General features: G+C 33.2%; 1 protein-coding gene across 1 annotated transcript in view; it reads left to right on the top strand.

The window, feature by feature from the left end:
• Positions 1 to 26,639, top strand: part of TTC6 (tetratricopeptide repeat domain 6) — a 63,372-nt gene that overhangs the window by 13,235 nt on the left and 23,498 nt on the right. Inside the window, exons 6-18 of the mRNA XM_040557943.1 lie at positions 3,087 to 3,296; positions 9,966 to 10,122; positions 10,557 to 10,661; positions 11,660 to 11,758; positions 13,358 to 13,417; positions 14,933 to 15,357; positions 16,537 to 17,017; positions 18,224 to 18,353; positions 21,402 to 21,577; positions 21,995 to 22,136; positions 24,326 to 24,430; positions 24,916 to 25,036; positions 26,385 to 26,535. Coding sequence (XP_040413877.1) covers positions 3,087 to 3,296; positions 9,966 to 10,122; positions 10,557 to 10,661; positions 11,660 to 11,758; positions 13,358 to 13,417; positions 14,933 to 15,357; positions 16,537 to 17,017; positions 18,224 to 18,353; positions 21,402 to 21,577; positions 21,995 to 22,136; positions 24,326 to 24,430; positions 24,916 to 25,036; positions 26,385 to 26,535 — 2,362 coding nt within the window. The remainder of the gene's footprint in view (positions 1 to 3,086; positions 3,297 to 9,965; positions 10,123 to 10,556; positions 10,662 to 11,659; positions 11,759 to 13,357; positions 13,418 to 14,932; positions 15,358 to 16,536; positions 17,018 to 18,223; positions 18,354 to 21,401; positions 21,578 to 21,994; positions 22,137 to 24,325; positions 24,431 to 24,915; positions 25,037 to 26,384; positions 26,536 to 26,639) is intronic.

Genomic DNA, 26,639 nt, shown 5'->3' with positions numbered 1-26,639 from the left:
TAATTAAAAACAAACAATGGAAAATACCACAAATTTAATATAAGCTATGCCAGCTGTAAGTCATCATCTTTAAATAGAGAAGATGTATTAAAAATTCATTAACTTGAATTTGTATTACAGTCGGAGCTTGTATGAAATTCAGGAGATTTTACAGAGCTGTAATTTAAGGACAACTGCTTATTACCTTGCTCTTGTCATAGGTGGCATCTGTCATTCTGTAGTAGGAGTGCAGATTACAAAAGTAGTATAGCCCATGTCCTAATTTAACTGATTCTGTCCATCCCATGTCAAGTGAGACTCTTCAATTTTATGGTCTTCCCTACTAATAAGATCTTTATGGCTGGCTTTGTTTGGATGTACCATAAGTTGCTTCCTCACTTTTCTCTTTACTGAGGTTAAAAAAAAAAAAAAAGCGGGGAAAAAAAAAAAAGCAGCTTTAATTATTAGCTTTTGTTGTTCTTAGGGTCCTGAAAGGTCTATTGGATACAGAAGAGAGCCTTTTTATGGCAGGCCTGAAGTTTGTAAATGGATAATACTTTCAATTAAGTAGCTGAGAATAGTCATGGGAAAAGAATGCTTAAGTTTATGAAACAGTCAAATTGGCATTTAAGTGACCCTTTGCATGCCATTGCTTATCTGCATTGCTTAAAGATCATTTGGTTAGCAAGATTATATATTAAAACAAATAGTGACAACAGACAATGAGTGTTTTACCTTCAATAAATACTTACTGTCAGATTATCAATGGTGCAGAAACTGCATGATTTTCTAAAAAACCTGTATTTAGTGCATTAAGTAAAGGTAAGGTAGGCCACACACATAGTATTGTTTCTTCATGTCCCCTTTTTCAAAGAATGATAAATAGTCTGTTTTAGGAGACTGTGTGCTGTAAAAACATTCACCTTTACCTGCAGCATGCCCTAAATATTTTAGTTTACATTGATAAAACATTCAGTCATTTCATTCAATGAAACGATAAACTTCTATACAAGAACAGTAATGATACTGCAATTAAAATAACATTCAAACTGTTTTAATTTATTTAAAATAAATTACAAAATGTTTGAGAAAAAGTTCCTAGGTGATTTTAAAATCATTTTGCCCACCTTTGTTTACAGAAATCACTCCAACTGTTTTAAGTTCAAAGTTAATTGTTTGCCTATTTTTATTTTTAATTGCATGGTTATTGCACTGCAGAGAAAGTGAACTGTGTTAGAACATCCTGAGATAAAATACCACATACATTTGTGGAGATCATGTACTCTTCAGTTAAAAAAGCAGTGAGATTTTCTTTTTTCTAATTTGAAATTAATGTGGTCTGTTTATTAAAACACTGATCTCTGATTTCACACTCTGAAACAGTTGCTTATTTTCATCTGTGTTGTAAAATGAATGAAATGACTTCCAAAAAAACCTGTCCTCATCAAACAGGTTTGTTGTAAGTGTGCCTTAAATGCTAATCAGTCTTGCGTGATGTGTTGCTTGAGTTGCTTTTCAAACTGGATATTTAATTTTTAAGTTTAACTACCAGATTTTATTTCATAAGCTTGATCCGGTTCTCATTCAGAAAAAAAATGCCACTAATTTGAGTAGAGGCATTAGTAGATTATAAGATCTGGTGAAAATGTCTTGATGAACCATGCAGTGAGCAGTCTCTTTTATATATGTTATTTCTATGTATTACATATAATTATCACATATTATGGCTTGACAAAAAATATTTTAAGTACTTTTTTTATTAGAATAAACAGACTTTCATTGGCATTCTTATTTGTGTTGCGTTGTCAAGTGCCTGTAAATTTAAGGACTCAAACTACATTAACATAACAGAGATATATCTGGTATCATTACTTGATATGATGAATTCTTAATAGTGAGTCAAATTCATGCTATATTGCATTATTTTTCATGTTTTATTGTTTTTTTTTGACTTTACATATGTGATTTTTGTTTTACTTTTTTTCTGTCACTATTTTTCAGGAAAAGTAAGTAATATAAAATGTGTTTTTTTTTTTTTTTTTGTAACTTGAATATGTATTGCATGATTAGATTCATCTTGTGTTTTTTTCTTTATTTTGTAGTTCTTAACAATTTCCACTTTTGTAATATCTCTTTATAACACAAGGCATAGTTCTCAGTAAAAGAAGCCAGTTGTTGTGAGTGACATTGCCTTAGCATAACCTCAGAAAAAACAGTTAAACCTGAAAGCTATTCAGTATAATTTCAAAGCTGAATTATAACCATTTTCATTTAAGATTTTCTCTTAAAATATGAAGGTATTTATGAACTTTATTTGAAAGTAGCATATATTTGTGGAGTCATTTCTGATCTTTTGCATCTCAGACATTTTCCATATACTGCTTTTCACATTGTAAGTGTCGGCACCTTAGACATTTATTAACTTTTTAGAGTTCATACAGTAGCTGGAGACTGTTTTTAGAGCTTGATCCATGGCCTGTGGAAGTCAATAGACTTTCATCACCTTCAGCACAACTTAGATTGGAGGGCTAAATGGTAGAATTTTTTAGTTATTAACTTTTCAAAGATAGTCAAAGACATTGTGTTTCCTGTAAAATCAACAGATGAATTGAAATGCTAAGAAAAAGTTCAAGTGATAGCATATCATAAAACTAATTCAAAATTTTAAGGGTGTTTACAAGGTACTCTGTCATGAGAGAGAAGGTGCAGATGAATGTATAAATAATATTTTAACATAACGTTTATTCACATGCCCAATTTAAGCTATAAATCTACATTACTTCGTTGGTTTAAAATTTCAGTGCAGCAAGTGAAAGATCCACGTAGTAGCACTTTTACTTTCCAACTTACTATAATTATCTTCTAATAAATAAAATTATTACCAAAATTTTTGCTTTCACCACCTGTGGTTTTTTTTTTTCCCCTTTTCCCTAAATAATAATATTTCTAGTAGAACTTATCAGGCAATTTTTGCCAAGTGTTTATATGAACAATTTATAACCTGTGATCTGTTATGTCATGATCTAGTATGAAATAAATCATATACTTTTACAATACAGAGAATGGATATTAAGATTCTTGATTTTTCTTTTTTTTCTCCTTTCTAGAGGTCAACATTATCCAAGCATTCATCATCTATGTACTGCTTTTCCTAGTTTTACGCTGCCTCCATATTTACAATTGGCTTCTAGAATTTATCATACTTTTGACAGAAAAGGTCACAATATCTTGCTTACAGCAGAGGACATGGGCAATAAGCAAGAAGAACCAATCTGCTCTAAATATATTTATTTGAAAGAGCAAGCTGAAAGGAAGAGGTATGAATTTAGTGTCAGTATTGCTATCCATTAATTTTGTAAATTAAAGGATTGTATTTTGAGAACTTGGTGGTGTTTTAGTATTTGGTGGTTTCACAGAAGTGGTAAATATGTATATTTTTTCCCTTGTTTGGTAGATGTACCTAAAGATAACTAGTCCAAAGGTCCTAAAAGGCTTGTCTTGCTTAGAATGTAAAATGTTTTTTTTTTTTTTTTTTCAAGAATAAATTGCATTTTGTAGACACATTTTAAGTTATATGTCACAATTTGTTATAAATATATGAATTTTTATACTTCATTCTAGTCAGGAGAGGTCCTACTTAAATCACAAGAAATGCTGAACAAATAGAGTAGGTTTTTTTGTGAATGTAAAATGCTACAGGAGTAAAAGGCTTGAAGTGTGCACTCACTAGTCTTTTATTGTAGAGACAGTCTTACATAAATCCTGATTCTACAAGCACTTAGGAACAAACTTTAAGTAATTGTGTGTAGTTCTGTTGAGTTCAATACATACACAAAGTTAAGCACATACAAAACTGGGACTTTGGATAGACATAGTCAATAGTATGCATTGTATACATAGGAGGTATTTGTGTGATAACTGTGGGATCCCACATCTTTAATAAATGAGGAACTGAATTAGAATAAACAAAATACAAAATAGTTATTTTTTCTGAGGTTGATGCAGCATATGAAGAGATCTGTCAAAAAAAAAAAGTTCTGTAAGAAGTAGTGAGGAAATTTTAATATTTAAAATAAACTTACCTTTATCAAGTTATTGCATTAGCACTTGTTATATTTGATGGTAGTAAATTCCTAGACCTCTGTTTTTTTGAACATATTTTACACTAAAATAATGTGAAATAAGGCTAAGGAATGGATATGAAGAACATTCATTTTTCACCGCCTATTATTTCAGTTATATTTTTACCTTTTTTTTTTTTTTTTTTGTGTGTGTGCCTATGTAATAAGGTCAAAGATTTTAGAAATAGAGTCTTTATATTCTCAAGTTTTTCCTGATGATTTTTCAGAGTGGCAGTTTGCTACTTATAGTTTCTGTGCATCACTAACTCCAGAAATATAAAATTATTGCTCATGAAGTTTGTATTGATCTAAAGAATAGTACAGTGGTAAATAAGGATGGGTCAGTTTTACAGGGCAATTTATATAGCTTGTTAACTTGGGTTCCCTTGAAAAGCATGCATTTTAGTGCAGCCAAATGCAAGGTCATAAGGATAAGAATAGGGAATAGGGGTCATCCTTTATAGAAGGAGAGGTTGTATCCTGAAAAGCAGTAACTCTGAAAAGGAGCTTTGCACTCTTGAAAGATAAGCAACTGAAGATGGGCTATGTAATACTCTCAAAACATTAAATTAAACATGTTTACCTTAAAATGAAGGATGTGAGACATGATCAATAAAATAGAAGAAGTTTTGGGATTAGAAATATTGTATAGAGCTTTTTTGCTCCATGTAAGTGCTCTAATAACTAAAACAGTCATGCCACCACTTGTTTTCTCTCCTGGCTGCATGACTTCTGCATTCTTTTCTGCTCAACAGAACCACTTCCTGTACCCACAATGGTCAAATAATGTAATGGTGAGTGAGGTTTGAATCCTCAGATAAGCAATGAATTCTCATTTCCTGGCTCTGTGCTTCATAGCAAATCATCATAAAGAGGTGGAAATCACCACTCTTTTTTTTTTCTCCCCCGTTGACTGTCTTACAAAAAATAAAAAAATAAAAAAGGATGCTGTTAGAAGGCTCCATTCTCGGGATTTGAAATGGAGGGAAATTTCTAATGTCCCTGAAAAATCTAAGCTCAAGAGAAGGGCAGCAGATTTGCTGTTGGCTAAATCTGTGGTTCTTCATATGCAGGTTTGCAGGAATGTTGTATACTTAATGCACCTAGCAGAATGTTCTAAATACCATTTTGGGGGAGCAAACAGAAGTTTTGATTCCTGTATGTGATCATTCTTTTACTTGAATACCCGTTCTGTATTAATACACTTAAAAAGATCATTATGTTGGTTTCTATATAAGAGATGGTTTGACTCTGTAACCTTCATGGTTTAGTTTCTGATACAAAAGAATCTGTAAATGGAAACTTAACAGACCCAATACTTGATGTTTCAGTCTAGACAGACCGAGAGTTAACTGTCAGATTTCAATATATAGCAATGCAAGGAACTTCTGAAACTATCCATTGCTTGCAGCCTTTAAATGAAGGCTGGATTTCTTTCTGAGATATATCCTTAGTTTCACTCCAGAGAATTGTGATTTTGATGCAGGAATACTAATTAAAATTTTATTATTGTTATTATTTAGAAGATCAGGTTGGATTGTCATAATGTTTCTTTGACCATAAAATATGAATGCATAAAACTGCTGTATTAAAGTTCCTAGATGTTGAACTCTTTTGATGTAGTTGAGATTGCTCCAACCTTCAAGCGTGGCATTATTTCAAGGTAGAGGAGTAGGCCCTGATCTTTCCCTTTGGTTTGTGAGAGCTTCTGCTTCTTTCAGGAATGTGGATAACAATATTGCTCATGACCATAACTGGAGCATTTGCTTTTGACTGAACATTGTTTTCTGTCTGTTGGACAGAAAGAGAGACAGACTATGAGGACTCAGTGAGAAGAACAGTTATGAGTATTGTTAATAGGGGTTTCGGCATACTGGTAACCTGGCCATTGATTATTTTCCAGGTTATGGGGAAAGAGTCTTTAATGAAATTCAGAGAAAATAAGCTGATGGCCATAGGCAGCTTTTCTCAAGAATGAGAGGCAGCATGAGTATGGGCAAAAAGGTGTACAAAAAGTAAAAAAAATTAAAAAAAAAAAGGGGGGGGGGCAAAAAACACCCTTAGGAAGTCAGTAATGGAGTTAGAAGTCACACAGAAATAGAAGTTGGTACCATTTTACTAGTTTAAAGATGACAGAAAAAGGAAAGTCTTAGCTTCGAAAGCAGAGGAGCATCTTATATTTGAATTAGGTCCTTTTTTCATGTTACTTCAAAGAGTGGGATAACATTCAAAGCAAGGATCTATGCCTGTGCAGTAAAACTTCGAATGAACAAGAACAGAACAACAGAATGAATGAACAGAACAAAGTGGCGCTTGTCTAGGTTAAAGAAACAGATGCTGCAGCAACTGCAATTGTTTTTTGGGGGAGATTAGGAAAAAACTTTAATTCTAGAATGTTGTGAATGTTACCTGTCTTCTGAGTCTGAGCGAATGATGGGGTGCTAGCCATCGTGATGAAGAAAGTAGTGGGGAGGTCAGGAAGACTGAAAAGGGAAAAGGCTCATGAGATCCTTGTACTTCAGCCTTGCTGAGTTAGCATTGGCAGCTTAACATCACCAAGAAGAAGATGATCTAGTATTTTTGTTGGTGCAGAACAATGATGAATCACACTGATTCATTATCACAGAGAGCAAACTTGTATAAGGTCTACTTGTACATGTTACTAGAAATAGTAGAGGAAGAAGAGAAACAAGTAGAAGACAATGCCTTGAGATATGCAGGAGGCATAAAGAGTTAGATGGGAGTAGAACTAAGAGACGGGAAATGCAGAAGCTATGGGAGGATAGGACATGAAGAAGAGAATGGTTTGGTTTTCAAGAGGAAGCCAACAGGTTGAGGATCAGCCAGAGGTTTATAAGGCAGAAGAAAGGTTTTGGTGGAGATTCACATTCCCACAGATGAGGAGAATTAAAGTTTAAAAATAAGCCCATACCAAAATTTCTTATGGAATTTTTTTGGTCCTGGAAAACTAGAAAACTAAACTCTTTGGAGCACTGCCATCTAGTGGCACTACCTACCACAATCCATCTGCTTTTAATTTTTTAAAATGGCTTGACTTGAGCCTTGAAGGTAAGAGGTATCATTTGTCTGGCACTAATTTCAGTTTATTTATGCTTTTCACACTTTATTGGTGACCAATTCTTCACAATTGGCTAATTTCACAAATACAGACAATCTAACTAGGGATAAGCATGATTTCTATGTAGTGGATAGTAAAATTCAAATGACTTTGTCAGACGTTTAAATAGCAATAGATCTATGTTCTTCAGATTTTTTAGTACCAGTTCTGAGTTCTTCTATAAAAGAATCTTGTTTGGCTGTAACAAAGTCCAAGCAAGCCTTCAATAGTAAGATTTTACATTAGATCACATCAAGAAAGCGATAATGTGTATGCTTTAAAGTCTTGTCTTCACTGTGAAAAATATCCACAAGTTTAAACAAACAAACAAACAACTTTTCATTCACATCTGCAGAAAATATGTAGCAGAGCAGGGTATAACAATTTATCAATATGTAATGTTCCCAAGGTCAGCTATAAGCCTCTCCTGGGATTGACTTTATGGAGTTTATTTTGTAAGACATCAAATGTTCCTTTCTTTTGCTGTCCTGTTTAATCTTGACATACTCTACAGACAACAGTTCTTTGGGAGTTAGAAATGCTGCTACTTTGTCTATGAAGACAAGTGTTAGTCAGAATATGTTTTTATGAATGTTATATATGGACAATCAAACCTGCTCCTGGCAGATATCCTACCAAATTTTTAACAGGGTTTGTAGCTTCATGTTATGTTTGTTAAGCAATGCCTGCATTTCACTGAGACATTTTGATTATATATATATATATATATATATATATTTACCTGCGGATGGAAACGAAATATTATTAGATCACTACTATTATTGCTTAGAACTTTCCTCCATGTTGCTTCTGTCTTTTAGAAATGAAACGTCTGAATGTTGTTTCACATTAACTCACGTTTTATTACTTAAACTCACTGGTTTGAAAACTATTTATGACAAAAGTGCCCTAAAAGAGCGACAGCTCTTTTTATGTTTTTCACTTAAAGCACTCTTAACAGCCAAATGCTAAAGAATCTTTTAATTGTTTTATACCTTTCTGTATCTTGTATAACTTCACTTGACATTCCTTTTATGCAGACTCCCACCTTGAAGAGTCAGAACCACCAAATACTTAGATGTAAAGAAAAACTAGGAAGGCTAAACAATTACCAAAAGTTAGGTTTTCAGTTCTTGTCTTACTTCTCTTTAAGAAATAAGTCTTTTGTCAAAGCCTCCACTTGAAGAAAGGAACATTCCAGAAAGAGTTCAAGTACTCATAGATCTATAATCTTTGTGTGTAAGAACTACAACTTCTGCACTAGTGCTACATTTTAAAGATTCCTTTTAACATCCAGTACTTCAGTAGCATTTTGTTTGCTAAATCAAATGGCTTGTTCTCTGTTATGCTGAGACAGCCCCCTCCTTCTCCCCCCATTTACAGAGTGTTTTGGTAATTCAAATAGGTCTTAAAATGGAAATATGTTGCACTTAACAACATATATTAACATTAGTGAGAATCAAGTCAACAATAACAGATATATGTCTGACAGTGACATTTCAGGTAACAGAAATTACACACTTTAGTTCCACAAAGGCACAAGAAAACTTCATTATTAATTTATTGTTTGCAGAAAAACTACCCCAAACCTAATTAACACCAGTAGATGTCAGTGTTGGCATATGCAAGTGTGCCAACATATTGAGAAAAGTCAAATATTCCATGCATTGTACATTTTACGTTATATATATTTTACAAACATATACCTGAATATATTAAATTGAGTGTGTTTAGATGTTCTTTTGTACATATATTGTATTTCACCATTTATTATATTCTGTGCTTATAATTCTAGTACAATAATAAGTATATAAGTGACAACATAAGTAATTATTATACTATAAAACAAGCAAACACAAGAATAGCTAAAAATATAGATGATTTCCTATCCTCCGTAAAAAAATATTCATTATCATTTTGTATATAAATCCTGTAAAATACCTTTGTAAGTGCCAGAAGATAGAGCTGGAACAGTGGTTGCTACTTTTCTCTAAAATAGTTTCACTAGTTTGGTAGTAGTAATAGGTTCTTCAGATCTGAATTTCCCTTTGCAGGTGCTAAGAAAACAGGAAATAGAGGTAGAATAGTTATATAGGATTATATGTATATATGCACATGCATATATAAATATACTTACATGTGAGTTACACTGTGTTGTGTAAAGTGTTCACTATTTTTGAAATTGAAACAGTGATAGGAAATTAGGATGTATAATTACTTCATACTGAAGCTTTCTAAAGTGAAATATTCCTTTTGCAATGTGATTGCCATAGGTAAGTTTATTTAAAATAAGCAAGCAAACAATAATCAGAATCCAATCCCAAAGTAATCACAAAAAGATACTGGTCAAAACCATCCAGACATTCCTGCTGAAATTGTTTCTCTTTGGCATTTAAGTATATCTGACCAGTACTGCACAGTACTTGACGTGTATTTGCCATGCGTGAAGCTATCCATAAAATGCATTTCATACTAACTTAGAGGTTAGGTTATATTTTTCTTGTGACTTCATGTAGTATACACCATAGACCTAATCATGAAAGTTGTCTTAAAATTATACAGTGTGTGACTGTACCAGGTTTCTGCCATGTCATTTCAATCTTTAGTTCTTTCTTTTTCAAAGAAAAAAGTTCGGTTTTGTCATTATTGATTTCTAATATGATTAAAAATTTACCTGATTTCTTATTTTTGTGCTTTTAATACCTGACAGCATCCAAGTAATTTATTCATCTTCGGTGTTGCTGCAGACTTTGTTATGAAGGAGTTCCTGTTTCAGAACAGTTCCAGAATAATCAGACGGATGGGATTCACTCTCTTCCTCATACATCAAAAACTCCAGCTGACTGGCAAAAAATAGCTGAATATAATCTTAAAAAAACACAACTGCAACTGGTAGGAGAGAAAGTAAGAAATAATTTTAATATTTCATGTATTTGCACAATTCAAGGTGTCTGAAACACTTAGGAAATAAAGAGCTTTTGATTTTTTGACATTTGACAAGATGCATTATAAAAATGTATATGAAATTTTTTATTGATGGGGAATGTCATTCTAAAACCTCAAGCCTTAGTTCTAAATTCCTCTTCTGAAATAATAAAATATGCTAATTAATAACAAAAAAAACCCAAGCACTAAAAGGCCAGGCAGTTCTTTCAGGCTGCAGAGCCCTATGCCTCACAAGATTCCACTGTATTTGGTGTTATGATTTTTTTTTTTTTTTTTTTACAAAATCATGTTTAGAAAAAAATGTATTTTATCACCTAATTGTTCAAATTCAATACAGACATTAATGAACTATGTTTGTGTTAGCTGATAACTGAATTGTATTGGTTTTGAAGGTTTCCATTTATCCAGAAGCTTTAAAAATGTTTTGGGCTCCTGTTCCACCAAAATTCTTTGCTCCAATTTCTTCTATGAAGGAAATTTTATTTCCTAAATATGAGGTAAATATATAAAAAATATTTTTAGTGTTCTCATCTTTTGCAGCAATGTCATTTTCTAACATCATAGTTGTTAACTGTAATAGTTGTATTTTATGCTTCTACCTTATTAACACTTCTGTATATTGTAAGCTCTTTATATAAGTTGTTGTACAGTTTGTAATAATATGTATTGAATGGTATTGTTTAATTTCAGTTTCTACATTAAGAAACTGTCTGGTAGCAGTTATTCTTAATTATCATTTACTATTATATTATCTTGTTTGTCTTTACATTTATGTTGAAAGCCACTTTTGCACAGATATTCTTCTGCTGTGCTATGCTGGCTGTGATACATATTAAAATGTGATATAATTATTACGTCAAACAAGATCTGTTTTAGAAATTGCCACTGTTTTTGAGGTTTGAAATGTTTTGAATTTAAAATCTCCACTACAGTTACATTGTTGTGAGAGGTAAGCCATTTGTGTAAGTCTGCATGCCTATTGCATGTCCATATTCGTAGCACACTGCACCTTCCTATGTCAAAAGTTACAGAAAAACTAGCATTTCACAACCATTTCACAACCCTGTGCAATATATAAAGCATGCTTATTACTGCTGTCAATTAATCCATGCGTAATTCTGACATAGTTTGTCATATCCTAGCCCTACTGTCCTGAACCGAGAGCTGTGTTGTTGTTACTATATGGACTACTGTGACCTGACATAAATTACCAAGGCTACAGATAAAAACTTTACAGAATCAGGTAGCAATAATCACTTCCCTCAGGTTATTTGCCCCTTTTGCACCGTGTAATTCTTGATTGCATTAAAGTATGTGTTCTACTGACTGTCCATTAGAAGCTTATGATAAATGGCTTCTGTGATACTGGTCTTGATCATCATAACTCTTTAGCTCAATTATGTTATAGGCTTAATTTACCTGTTAATATGGTCCCTGTAGCTGACAAATAATAATGTTGCATGTATTCAAATATGTAAATATATTATCATTTCAGAGCAATGTTATTGAAGATGTTGTATTTGAAGACTTTTTAATTGATTATGAAGAGTTAGAAGCTGAGCAAGATGATCATGATTTCTATGATTATGTACAGGTGTGTATTATGGTGCTTTAATGTAATTAAGCTTAGCAAAACAATTCTTATCTTGAAGTTGTAAGACAAAATATTTCTGTATAGGGGACTTCTAGAAGCAATTTTATGTTGGATATATCTCTGCAAATGAAAAACAGTATTTATATTTGGTTCATTTTTGAATAGATAGAAAATACTAAATCTCACTTTTTAAAACCTTAGACTGTGCTTGGAAAGAGTCATTGCATATTTTAAAGATAATTCTTATTTTGCATGGCACTAGGTGATGTTTTAGGGGAGGGACTGTAATGCCCTTTCCTGTAATAAAGAGATTTTGGAGAACATGACACATCTCAACAGAGATATTCCAATTATGGAATCCTGACCATTTCAAATACCTTTGGTCTCATTCATAGAATGTAAACCCACTACAATGAGTGGATGTATTTGCAGCCAGAAATGGGGTAACTGAGGGTACCATATTATTACTGCAGCTGAGTTCCCAGATATAATTTAGTGATTGGAAGTACTGTTTTATGTTTTAATTAAGGGTTACAACTGTAAGTTGGAACTGTTAGAGCTGTTAACATCTGTTGGATGATGTGTTTCCTATTTGAAAGTAAAACATGCTGGGCAAGACATATTTACTTTTGCCCTTGAAAGAAGCTTTTAAATAGTGACAATAGATATCTGAGGATCTGTGATTCAAGAGTATGTGACTTGAAGATAACATGGAAGCAGAACAAAAAGATAAATACCATTATGATAAAGGAACACTCGCTGCTTTGAACATTTCTTGCAGGAGTTGGCTACAAATAATGAGGAGAATCTTTTAGTAACTAGTATGTAAAAAAGGAAGTGTTCTGTGATAAGCTTTGCATGTCTCCTACATTTATGGGCAGCAGCAACTTTAAATTGTTATTTTATATTTGGCTAAAATATTTTACCCATACTATGTTGGTACCATATTGTGGTACCTCTTCTGTTTTCCTGTACTAGTAGGTCTATTCTATTAAAATGGATTAAAACCAGATGAAGCAGATAGAGGTATTTTCATTGGAAGTGATTGTTGTGGTGATTGTATGTGGCTGTTTTGTTGCCTGGGATTCCCAAGACAGGAATATCTGTGCGACTAAATTGATTTATTGTGGAGTGAATGTGATGCTTTTAAGAATGATCTGGCTTAAAGCATTTTCATTGAAAAGACATGTCCATACACAGTAAATCCATTATGGGTGATTAACAGTATGGAATATTCACAGTATGTTCTGAGACTGGAGCATCTACATAGAATACAGATACATCCATAGAACACGTCCACTGAATGTGCTTGTTCCATAGTGTTAATTAATCTGAGTATTTTGAATGTGACTGGGATTTTTGGACACCTGGCAATGGAAATGGGCATAAGACATCCAGAAATCCAGACAAATGCAGTCCTTACTGTAGTCTGGCAAAAGTGTATGTGTATGTGGTTTTCGTGTGTGTGTGTGTGTGTGTAAAGGTTCAGATTTCTTTGGGCATTAGTTCTGCTTTTAAAAGCAGAATTTATCTGAAAGCTCTATTCATAGCAGACTCAGATTCATCTAGAGTTATTTTCACTTTTTCTTTTTTCTATAGACAAAAGCTCTGAGAAGATGCCAGTCCTTGCCAAATTTTTCTGACAGTGACAACTCAGAGGTATTATTTTATATTTACTTTGACTTGTTCCCAAAATGTGATTTTGTAGAAATTCTTTCACTGAACTGAAGATTTTCATATTAAATGCAAAAATGAGAGTCTCAGAGGTCTTTTTCTAGGGGTTTGGTTACATTCAATATTTTCATTACATAATAGGAGAACACAGCTTTGTAATGAGAACCCCTATTAATGTTACAGGCATTTAGAGAGGTCTCTCTTTTTGGAGAGAGATCTTTTGGAGGAATCTATACTCCTCTAACCTGAAATAAGTGGAACAACATATCTGAGTAAAGATTTGCAGCATCAGATCCTTGCATTTCAGACATATCAGGGCATCAATGTTAAGTTTTCAATCTATTAAGTGTTATGTACTCTTATGTCTATTGAAGTAATGTTAGGTGCTTCACAAAATACATAAAGCTGCAATAAATAATGCAAATTTTACACTTGTGCAAAGATGAACTTTATAGCATTATATAGATAGTATTTTATTAAGGAATTTGTTTTTGAGTAAGAAAAAGTATAAGTATATATTAAAAACCTCTATATAGTCCATAAAGACCTGCATAAAATATTTTAAGGACAGATATAAAGTATAGTGGCAGTTGAAGCTGTATACAATAATAAATTAAATAATTTAAACACCATATCAGCAATTTAACTAAGCACTGATGCTTGATTTTAAAATATCAGTTTCATGTTCTAATAGAAGTAGTCTTGTTAAGTGCTTCACTTGTTTTTTTTTTTTTTTCAGATCAACAAGTGCTTTTCTCTGTAAATTTCAGGCAGTGGACATGAAATTGCATTTTCATTTCCTTAACAAATATGTGTTATGGCTTATATTATAGTTTAAGTTAGACCAGCGTACTGGAATTAACAAAAAGAGTGAGAAGCAATACATTTTTTGTTGTAAATATTACTTGCTTAATAAGTAATTACAATTAAACACCAGAGCACAACATTATTCATTTGGTTTTGATCTCATCAGGTGATTCAGGGACAGGGGCACAAAATATGAGTACATAATTCAGTTCAGATCTTAACTGTGTTTCCAGATAATACAATTGTACTTCCAAATATAATACTAAGTCCTTCTGTCTTTTGTTCTGTGGTCATGAATATATCTTTGTTTGTCTTTTTGCATATGTCACCACCAGTGGCATACATTTTTGGTTTTAAAATTTAACTTTCCTACAAGGATTTCTACTTCTACTTGGAAGTATCTGCTTCAAATTTCTTGTGATAATCTTCTAGAGATGATTAATTTTAGCCCCTTATGAGCTTCAAATAACTTTCATTTAATGTTTCAGATCTTTGTTTTAACGCATAGGTATGTAGATTTTTTTCCCCGTTCAATACTATAAATTTCCTCAGCAGTGTAATTTCCCTGTAGCTCTTTTTTTCTTTATATTTTTATATAAAAGAAAATCCAGTCCACTCAAACTAAGAATATGCTATATATAAATCTTATTTCAAATGAACATCTAAATAAAGTTTCCTTTTTTTTTTTAACAGATAAGTTTAATTAAGAGATCAGTCTCAGCTGTGGAGGTGGCTGCTTTCGAATGTGAAACTAAGTTAAAGATGTCATCTAATTTCAAAACCAGCATGAAAGAGTTGGAGGTTATGAAGCAACGGATAGCTGAGCCAAAGGTTGAGAGAGAGATTGGGAAAAGCTCCCCTACCAAGCATCTATTGAATCAAGCCTGTGATGATCCTCAGTCAATGCAGACAGACACACCAGCGGAAAAAATGCCTACTTCAACTGGACAAGAGGATAGTGAGAATATTTTACTTGTGCAGAGAGCTGAAAAAGCTGGAATTAAATACACTATTTTCCCAAGAAGAAAGAAAACAAAGAAATCAAAGAAAACAATAAATCCTAGAAAACTAGAAGCTGTGATTAAGATATTAATTCAACCTCCAAGGATTCTTAAAAGGTTTTCTTTAATTAGTGTATTGACATTTTAAGGAATGTATTTTAATTTGTAGCTATGTTATATAATTACAGGTTTAATCTTCTTACATATTAAGTGTTGCTCTGAAATTAAGTAATAATAGTTTGTTTATTTATTTATAATGCTTTTTTTTTTTTACTGTGTGAGATATCTTTAGGACATTTAGTATATATAGCATTTAAACAGAAATGGCGTGGTTTCATGTAACAGCAGAAGAATCTTTATCTCAGTGTAAATACAAGATTAAAAATAGTCAAAATCCTTTCCTCTGAAAGATGAGGAAATTCTAAGTTCTTAGGAAACTGAAATGCTAGGCTGCACTAACCTCAGTTGTACCATGAACAATGTTGATTACGTGAAGCAAGTGATTTGCTTTTTACCTCTTATTTTTCTGTATCACTCTAAATATTTTTCTAGTAAATGGTTGTTATTTATATACTTATGACATAGGATACTTTACAAAACATCCAAGTTGTTTTTGTTTTGGAAGAATGATATTTCTTAAATACTTATGCTTGTTGTGAGCTCCAAAAACTCCCAAAGGTTGTCTGTTTTTGTGTGCAGTGTCCACATTGTACTTACATTTATGCTTAGGCCTGGTCCTTCAGACCAGTTTCCTATTCAGCCTTTCCTTTTTTCTCCTCCTTTTTTTCTCCCACCTTTCTTGAAGTTTATTGTTATGAAAATAAAAGATGCTTAAACTATGGTGTGATATACTGGTATGCTGAGCTGTCACTAAGGGAGATGGCAGTCTTTTTCCAAAGTCTTGTTTTAGACAGTACTGTATGTTTGCTGTTCATGGCTTTCATATCACTTTTGCTGAACCCTCTTTTTTTTCATCTTTGTACTATTTTACATGCCATTCATGCATGGGATTACTTTTTTTCTTCAGTTTCCTTTTTTTTCCCCGGTGGGATCCTTATGTATAAAATATTATAAATGTTAGATAAATATTATAAATATGTATATGTATAAAATATTACCTCTGTATTCTCTCTAACATATAATTGGCTGGTAAGTTAAAAAAAAAAAAATATATATATATCACTAACAAGATAATTAACAATAGGTTTTTCAATTATTGTTGACTGGCAGATTGTAATTTGATATTGTTAATATATTTGGGAATATTTAGTTAATTTCAGTAATATTTTTCCTTAGGTCCGTGTCTCTGGGAAGACTTCCTACTCATGATAAATTCATTATCAAGTTGTCTCCAGCAATCAAAGAATATCAGAGCCCCAGCATTCCTTGTTTGTTAGATTTTGAAAAGTTTGCGAAAGTGAGGGGTGGAATTCCAAAAGAAACTTCTGCTCGCACATGGGTCAGTGCAATCTGGAACAGCTGGTTTGATGAAACTTTCCCTCCTAGTGAGAATGCTTCTGAGGGTATTGAGCTACTAAAAGGAACTAATGCAGTGGACTCTCAAGAAGCAAATCTACCAATAGAATTAGTTGACTCAATACAGCCTGTTCTGCTTGAAGGTGAAACAGTTAGTATTGATGATTTAGAAGAAGAAGTAAGAAGACTGACTGAGATAATAGAAAAGGATGAGCATCCTTCAGCTTTTCACTATTGCAGGCGTGGAGCAATACAAAAAAAGTTAGGGAAGTTAAAGTCAGCAATGGAAGACTTGGAAAAAGTAAGTTTCCAAGCTACTTGGCTTGGAAAGCCATTTTCCTCCTATCAAGCACCTTGATAAAAGAGTATCTGAATTCATCAATAGGTGGTGATTAGACACGGGAATGTTGCTAACATATAACAAATATATTTTTAATTTCTGCAAAAGCATAGTGAACAAATAAAATGAAAAATAATGTATTTCCTGTTTATGATTAAGTTGTCATTTCACATGAATTTTATACAGTAGTAATAATGTTTTTCCATGTGTTTATTCAACTTTTAAAAGTTTTTTTATAGTGCTACGAAAGCTGCCATTACTTCCACCCAATACCCTGAGCAACTAACCAGAAGGAAACAAAACAGTAAAAACATTGTCAAAATATATATATATAAATAAATATATAAAAAAAAATTACTCTAAACTTTAGAAACAGATTGTCAAGTGTCTGAAAAGCTAAAAATTCAACACTGACAAAGTGGCATTAACCAATGGGCCAATATCAACCATCCAAATTGCTTGTAAAGCAATTACATATTTTAGTGAAAACATTATTGACACTTGGATCTGAGAAATGGCTCACAGACCCAAACTTGAAAATTACTGTTGTAGCAGATCAGTCTCAGATATGTATCAGTCTCTATATTTGTTTCCATATGGCTGTTAAATCTGTATTATATCTGTAGTGAATATACATCATATATATTATTTGTTTGATAATATCTGACAAATGATTTCTGTTACAGAATGTTAAGTTCTTTCTAAAGGAATTATAACAGCATGGTTTGAAAAGCTGATACTTTTTTCATGGGGACATGCTTATTTCTTACTTTCAAATAGGAGAACAGTGAACAAGATTGTTTCTAAGTGTTTATTCCCTGGGATTCCTGTAGGACTAATTCTGACTTTCTAGAAATAATTCAGATAACTATTTTAAAGAAATAATCAAACATGGTGATATCACAGCTGATTTGTATTTTCTATTGCATGCTGGTAGATTGGACTCCGATTCTGCATCTTTGTAAGCACACTATGTTTTTAAATGAGTGCATCAGCCATACTTTTCACGTTTCTGGATTAAATAGAACCTTGTCAGTCTAAGACTTATTAAAAATAATTTCAGTGCAAAAAAAGTTTTCTCATTCCATATGTACTATTGTTAGCACATTTGAGAAGTTTCTTCTGCAATATAAATTATTATTATTTATTCCTTTATTTTGTTTATAGGCTATAAGCTTAGAACCGCTACTACTTGATGCTTACTGGCATAGACATTTGATTTACCTCTTTCAAGATAAAATTTATGCTGCTTTGGATGACCTAAATTTCATAACTGAGTTGAACAAAAATAAAGCAGGCAAGTATCTATGAAAGTGTAACTTAACTTTTTAAGCAGTTCATTTTTCAGTGTTTTTTTTCTCTAGCTGCCTAGTTCTGCAAAAGTTTTAGTAAGTATTTATCCTTACATCAGTTATTTTATCTGTATTATAGGAAAATTACAAAGCAGACATAAATCCCCAAAGATTTGGGACAGAAAATATTTTCTAAGACAAAAATAAATACTTCATTTTTTCATTTAAAGAAAAAAAAAAAAAGAGGACTGGTGGAAATTGCACCTATTAATTTAATGTGAAAAGCTGATAATCCTATAATGGGGACAGTGTGCTATTGTGTATTCAGTCAGTCCTGTTCTGTAACCTTTACACTAGGAAGGAGGAACTTAAAAGGGAAAAGTTCCGTCTGTTTGACAGACCAAGAAAAAGGATCAAGTTTGGTCCACAACTTGTGAAGAAGAGTTGGCAGAAATTTTTTATGTGACTGCTATCTGTGTGAACTGGGGACTAGTGGCTAGATAGCCAGGAAAGGGCATTGGGGTGCTCTTGTTTCCATGAGCAGTCAAATGTAAGTCATTAGTATGACCTTTCAGCAGGGGAGGCTAGCTATACACTGGATGCGTTAGCAAAAGCATGGCCCTGCAGGTCAGGGAAAGTGATTCCCCTGTACCTGTTTGTGACGCTACTACACTTCCAATACTGTGTCTTGTATGAGAGAGAGAAGCTGGAGAGAGTCCATTGGAAAGTTATTAAGATGGTCAGGGGCCTGGAAATATATATGAGGAAGGGCTGAGGGAGCTGAATTAGCCTGATGAAGGTAAAGCTAAGAGGGAAATCTGTCCTCAGCTATGTAAGGGATAGTAATAGAGGAGACAGAATTTTCTGAGAAATGCTAAGCAAAACAGGAGGTTTTGCTTAGGAGCAAAACAGACACAAGCTGCAACAAATCAATTTTCAGTTGGGCATAAAAATATTCATGATAGGAATGGTTAAGCACTGGAGCAGATACTTCTTGGAGATTTTAAATTTGGAAAAGACCCTGAGCTGATTCACCTCACTTTCCAGATTAGCCCCAGATAGAGCAGGTAATTGCACTAGGTAAATTTGAGAGCAACCTCCTGATCTAACTTTTTTTTTCCTTTTTTAATGATTCTTCAAATAACTGAGATGACTTTATTTTGCTAAAACCACTTTTCTGTGCAGAACATCCAAAGAATAGCTAAGCAATATACTAAACTTTAAAGCCACTGTGTTGTTGTTCTTAACACAATACAATCATTACATGTTCTCAATCTGTAGTTTAAACTACTGCAGATGATCAGGCAGTCTATGAAAGTCTACATTTATAGCACAAGTATTTGTAAAAAGTCATGTTGGGAGCTGTTTGCCATGAAGATAAAATATTTAAATTGAAGGATGACAGCACAAGATCAAGTCATTGTACATTTGTAATGGATAAATGTGAGCTGTAAATTAAGTGTTTCTAGCTTTTTTTAGTAGCGAAGCTCTGGAGTGGCTTTCTAAATTGGGTAGTGGAGCCAAGGAGCTTAAAATAGAGCTCGATAATATTAAAGGAATTTTATAACAATATTCCTGGAGACAGATTTAAGTTCATACTGGTCTCTGGTTGTCAGATTCATTAGTATATTGGAAGAGAGGGACTTGCTGTTTTTGCATGACGTCTGTTATGCATTAATCAGGACTTTGGCTAGCTACCTGTAAGGACCAGGGAGCATGTTTTTTTTCCTTTGCTTATTCAAGTCCTTTGCTTATGCTCTGGTTTTAACTGATCTAACTGATCACAGGTCAGGCTTGCTTGATCAGGGACCAGGAGGAACTATTTTACTCCTTCATCAAATTGTCACTGTCTACTGGAGGCTCCTCTGTTTTGTCATATTCTGTGTTGTGTGTGTAGCCTGCTACAGAACATGAAAATGGGAACATCCTACATCTGATGATCATTTGGAAGTTTTCTATTATTTGATTGTGTGAAGGCTTAAAAGATAACTGGTGATGTTGACATCTGATGTTCTGTTTCTGTAATATATTACAATTTTGTCTTTGGGTCTTTTTCCTGATCTTCACTAGAAATTTGTTAGGAGATGCTGGGAAATGTTTATCCATTGGTGATGTGTGAGTGTAGTGGCTTGACTCCAGCCTGCAGCTAAGTGCCCACACAACTGTTCTCTTGCTTCTTTACCCTGCACGCCACAGGACAGCGGAGAAAATGGGAACATCAAAAGTGAGAAAACTCATAGGCAGAGATACAGTTTAACATGTAAAGAGGACAGATACATAGGAAGTAAAGGCAATCACTCACCACTTCTCAAAATCAGAGCAATGCCCAGCCAGACTTTGTGTGATGGCCACTTTTGAAGACAACCATCATGTTTCCTTCCTCCTTTAACTTCATATTTTTATTGCTGAGCATGACATTATACAGTATGGAATATCCCTTTGTCCAACTTAAGTTAGTTGTGCCACAGTCCCAGCTGTGTCCCCTCACAACTTTTTGCCCACCCCCAGCTTATTTGTTGGGGAGGTGGTGGTGGGCTGTGATGGGGAACAGAAAGCCTTGACATTGTGCAAGCACTGTTCAGTAACAGCCAGTTGCTGTGTTATCAACACTATTTTAGCCCCAAATCCAAAACACAGCACCGTATGGGCTGTTATGAGGAATGTTAGCTACATCCCAACCAGATTTGGTACAGTGGGACAAATATTGTATTGGTCCATTTAAACTAAATCTCTTTTTATATTTGTTTGTGGTCAACAGGCCTACGCTCAAATGGCTTGATGGGCCATTTCTACCGAGCTCTACTGAGAGCAAAGAGCTGCAAATCCTACAAGAACTATCATTTTACAGCTGCGTGGGCTCAGGACTGAGCACACAACTGCAGCTGTAAACTTTTGAGCTCTGTTGCTCAGATTAAAAATGGACTTCCTAACCTTCTGTATAATCCACTGTTTTATTTCTACTGCCTGTATTAACTACCTTGTAAGGAGGAGATGACATTGTTTTGGGCTGCTAAATTAAATAGTGCCTTTTATGTTTTGGGGGGTTGTTTCAGATACATACCTGTCAAAGGCTGAAATTTACAGAAAACAGGGTGATAATACATTGGCAATCATCAATTATGGTTCTGCAATACAATACTGCCCAACAGATGATGACATTTATTTCAGGAGAGCTGAGATGTATTTTGAAGAAAATCAATTATTATTGGCCATGGATGATTATGCCAAAGTAAGTTAACTTCTTTGTATTGTTACAACAATGTAGTAATTTTGTATAACTTTAAAAGTGAATTCTATTTGGGTATATCTGGAAAATAGCTTGGAGAACAAATATCCTTTTAAATAAATAATGTTTAAACAAATCAGTGTCATAGAAATAAATATGTGATTTATGTTACTCCTGCCAGGTAATTCAATAAATTACTGAATGTCTACAAATTATCAGGCACTGATAACGTTGTGTCACTGCTTTTGTATTTCACTCCGCAGTTAATGAAAATGACAATAGACACTAAAGGACAAGAGAATAAAAAAGAAAACCTGAGAATAAACTAACATTCTTTTTTATGCTTGGTTAAGGCTTTTAATCATTAGGAATATTAAGACTGAGGAATAACATCAACTAATTATTTTTTTTTCGTTATAGTGTTTTCAGTATAACCCAAAAAGAACAGATGCATTTATGAAACATGGAATATATTTCTTTGACTGTTCAGTTTTGACTGCAGCTATTCAGGATTTTACAGCTGTGATCAGGGAAGACCCTAGCAATGCTCAGGCAAGGTATAGTATATAGTTTGACAGAAGTATTTGAATTTTAAGTGGATTATTAAAATAATATTAATATGTAAAAGACTAACTACGCATTAAACAATAATAAAGCAATTGCATTTCCAAAGAGGCGTATAATAGAAATAGAATCAGACTTCTAGGCCATGATATTCATTGGGGAATCTTTGTATTGCTTTAATGACTTTGGATTAGTCCCTAGACCTTAATTTAGCTATGCACAGAACCATGTGCTCAAATTCTACTGGAGTAATGCAAATATAGAGTTAGTTGGACTTAAGCACGTGTGTGTGTGTGCTTTGCTGTAAAGTGCTGTATTTAAATACATGCTCAAAGTGAAGAATGTCCTTAAGGATTGCATAGTTCTATGCCTAATTCCTTTGGTTGTCTTGACACTTCTAGTTTTAGCATTATGCCGAATTGATGTATTCTGTGAAGAAAAAAAAAAAAAAAAAAAAGAACGTATGAATAAGAAACATCTTTATTTTTGAATTATAACAATGATTTTGAGTTTTGACTTACAAAGGCTGATTTTTTAAAATGATTTTGCCACTAGAAAATGTGACTATTTTTAATATAATTCCTGCAAAAAATCATATTCTTTTTATAATATAATCTGTAAAATAAAAGTAAAATATGAGGATTAAATACCAGATTATAATACCTGAATTTAGATGTAAGCATGTTGTCTGCTTGGGATGTAGAAGTCTGAACTGCCATTATCACCAAGGGCAATCTAGCCAATACATGCATATTGATTCTATCTGGAATCTATTACATCTGGACACTTCTGTAAAGCCTGGAGAGCTATACAGCTGTGAAACCAATAAGTGTATGCATTTTTGAATGAGCTGAATTGCTCTCATCGCCTTGGATTATGTTCGCTAGATCTTCATCTATAATGAAAATATCTAACAGCTAACATATGTTGTAGACATCAACAAATAAACACCTAAGTTTAGATGTCTTGTTCTAACCAAACTGAATAGAAAGGGCTAGTGAAGGACTCTCCTATGTGCATCTTTTACCTGTCAATCAATCTTCTTTATCACAGGGAGCCTTAGAATTATGCAAAGCTTTCTAATGACATTAGGTTGCTTGAGCTACTAAAGTAGTTCACAGATGCTTCTTAAAACTCTGATTTTAAAATAAAATCTTGAAGCAATGTGAAGCTGCAGTTGGCTTCCTGATGTCAACTTACTTTGGGGTTCAAAGGTGGATGAGTGGGCTCTGTGAATAGTCCTAGTGAGTATGATTAGTGTCACTGCCTTGTGTTTGTGGAGAGTTAGGCATGTGATTTAAATTCTTGAGGAACTCACTGTGTTAGATTTAAAAATGAACAGTATATAGTTTGCATGATAATTCTTTATACAAGGAAGTAGGATGTGACATAAGACTCACTTGATATGTGAAAGCTATCTTTAGTAATATAAATAAATGTTTTATATATTATATTTTGCATTGATAAAATATTTTTTACAGCCATTGCCATCTATTCACACTTTTCCAGTTATGCCTTTGATTTATTTTGTTTATATTGTTAGAGTCTGGAATTTCATTGAGGATTAGTGGAAAATAATAGGAACTGATTCTGTAAACTTATCTGTTTGAAAGAAATTTTGAAGAATAGAATGAATGTTTTCAAAAAAATTTAATAGTAATGAAGTCAGTTTTATTTCTTTTCTGTTACATCAGATTTGACAAAATCTAGTGTTTTCCATATAGAAAATGCTGTACCAATAGACTCTGGAACTCGGAGAGAGTCCCTTTCAACTCTGTGATGCTCAAAGCTGATACAGTGCTCTATTATATTGAGCTTGATTTATGGAAGTGCAATGCAATGATCTGCCTATATGGTATAGGTTGTAGGACTATAGGTTGTTGTTCTTTCAGATTTGCTTTATTAAACTGAGAAATAAAAGTGAATGCTTATTCTATTCTTAAACATTTTTTCCCTAAATAATTTCTTCAAGTTTGCATGGCATAAACAATGAAAGTATGCTTCGTATTAACTTGACTCAACCTGTTAATTTTCTAAGTAATAATTTATGACTTCAAAATATGACTGAGGTATAATTTTCTAAGAGAAATCATATTTAAAGAGAAACTGTCTTTCTTGTTAGGCTATATCGAGGAAGAACGTATGCTAAACAGCGGCAATATAGAAATGCAATATGAGACTTAGCAGCGGCAATTCGTCTAGACCCATCTTGTTGGCAAGCATTCTACTATAGAGGTTGCATTCTACAACAGGTTGATCCAAAAGGAGCTCTGCAGGACTTCAGTGTTTCTGGTATTGTTTATTTTAAAGGTGTATGTGTTTGTTGTTAAAAAGAGAAATGAACATTTGCCAGTAATTACTATACTGTAGTATAGTGCAGTTGTTTCCTGTAGCGAATATTGAAATGTATGGTTGTCCTTCAGTGTTTGCTAAAAATTTGTTCCTTTTCATTTATTTCTATTAAGTTTGCTATTAGACATCAACTCTTTCTGTTGTTGCTACTGCTTAGCTATTTTCCTTCTACTTCCTAAAGCTTTTTCTGCTACATTTTTAACAATTTGATTGGGTTAACTGAGAATTATATGTCTTGAAGATATTTGATGCCAAATTAAACCATTTGTATTATGATCTAATATGTTATGTTTTTGTTTATCTATGATATTCTATAAATCTCTAAGAAAGCTAGAGTAAAAAGTAAACTGCAAATAAGTTGCGTGGAGTAACAGAAATATATATGAGTATTTGAACTGTTGATATTTATTCTCCCTTTCCTACAGTACTCATCAATGACACTCAGGAAAATTTCTGTTCTTTTCTTCATCGTGGGATCATTTACTCAAAGCAGTGTCAATGGTCACTTGCAATCTGTGACTTTGAAAGCGTTATAGCTTTGAATAGGTAATTGAACTCGAAAATTTTAATATATTTTGTTTATATTCTGACTTTACCTGGGTGCATAAAAGTACTAATAAAGGAAAGTGGAACCAGAACTGCTTATTCAGCAAATACACTGAAATTAAAACAAACAAAGCCATAATGTCTTATAATATCTTTTGCCCCATTTATTGCAGTAAGAAAATAATAAAAATAATTATTAAGTTAATTTCAAAATTACATTTTATTTCACCTTATATACACTTGGAAAATAAATTAAGGTTTGGCAGACAAAAGATGAAATTGAAGTCCTAGTTAAAGCTAAGCATTCATGCCATAATAATTTCATTAGTTTTTTGGGAAGGAATCTTTTTACAGTGCAGGCACACACACACCCTTTTTTTTTTTCCCCCAGAGAAAATGTCACAATGTTTTGTTTAACAGATGACAGTAGATAGTGTCCCTGAAATAAAATTAAAAGAAACAAAAAACAGAAGCCAACAGCACAAAATAAAGTGGCTAGTGATCCTTTATGGTTAGTGGTGGAAACTGATATGGTTCTTGTGAACTGCGTTTCTTCCTACCACTTAGAAATACTTTGTAAACAGACTATATTTGTAGCAGCCCTACCTTGTAAGTAGTTTTGCAATATGCAAAAAGCTTCCTATTCCAGATAGCTGAAGTAGTTATACATCCTTTAAAGATAATGACTTCTCCTTCGGCCTCAGGCAACCTCAACAGTCTTGCCTTGAGCAAAGGCTTCTATTCCAATCTGTGGCAGATGTAAAAACTCCTCAGCTCTTCCTTTTTCTTGTCTCTGCTATAGGAAGTCTAGAACTTGCCTAGAAACAGTATACAAGAGAGAGGGCTGCACAAGATATTGCAGATCCTGGAAACTTGGATCTCCCTAGTTGCTAGCCAAGTGAAATGCCAGAAAGTAAGGGAGCAGGCTAGATGGAAAATATGTATGCTTTATCAGAATCTTTTAAAACCAAAATGTGTTTTTAGTGTTGAAGAATTCAGTATTTCTTGGTGTATTCATTATATATAAAACTAACAGCTAGGTCTATTCCTAGTCTGTTCCATGACAAAGAAACTTGTCACCATTTTTTTCTCATTTGAAGTGGTGGTTTTGGTGATCAGAAAGCCTCTAGTGTGCATCCCAAGGTACTGAGATGGTGTTTTTTAAAGAGTTTTCTCCTCAGCTGTAAATTACTGTTATGCTCAGTGTGGTCACAAAATAGACTCTTGTAAATGTCATAAAAGGAGATATATAAGTATACTGTGTAAGTTGTGTACAACTGTATAAGTTGTGGGATGTATATAATGACACATTTCCTGCAATAACAAAAGGAAAAAAATCTATTTTTAGCTCTGTCATCTTTGCTTACCTAAATATTGGTTTGATACTGCTGTTGCATCTGGATCAATACCATGAAGCTATTCGACAGTTTACTAATGCAATTAAAATTGATCCTCTCAATGTTCGAGCCTATTTATGTAGAGCACAAGCATATCATAAGGTAATATGCTCCTTTCATTTTTGTTGGCTACTTAATACAGCTTTATTTATATTTGTGGTTGTTGCAAGCATTTTAATATTTATGGCTTGGTATTGTACAGATGT

The sequence above is a fragment of the Cygnus olor genome, chromosome 5 (assembly GCF_009769625.2).
Source record: "Cygnus olor isolate bCygOlo1 chromosome 5, bCygOlo1.pri.v2, whole genome shotgun sequence".
In the NCBI taxonomy this organism is placed as follows: Eukaryota; Metazoa; Chordata; class Aves; order Anseriformes; family Anatidae; genus Cygnus; species Cygnus olor.
This window is presented reverse-complemented; position numbering and strand designations above follow the sequence as displayed.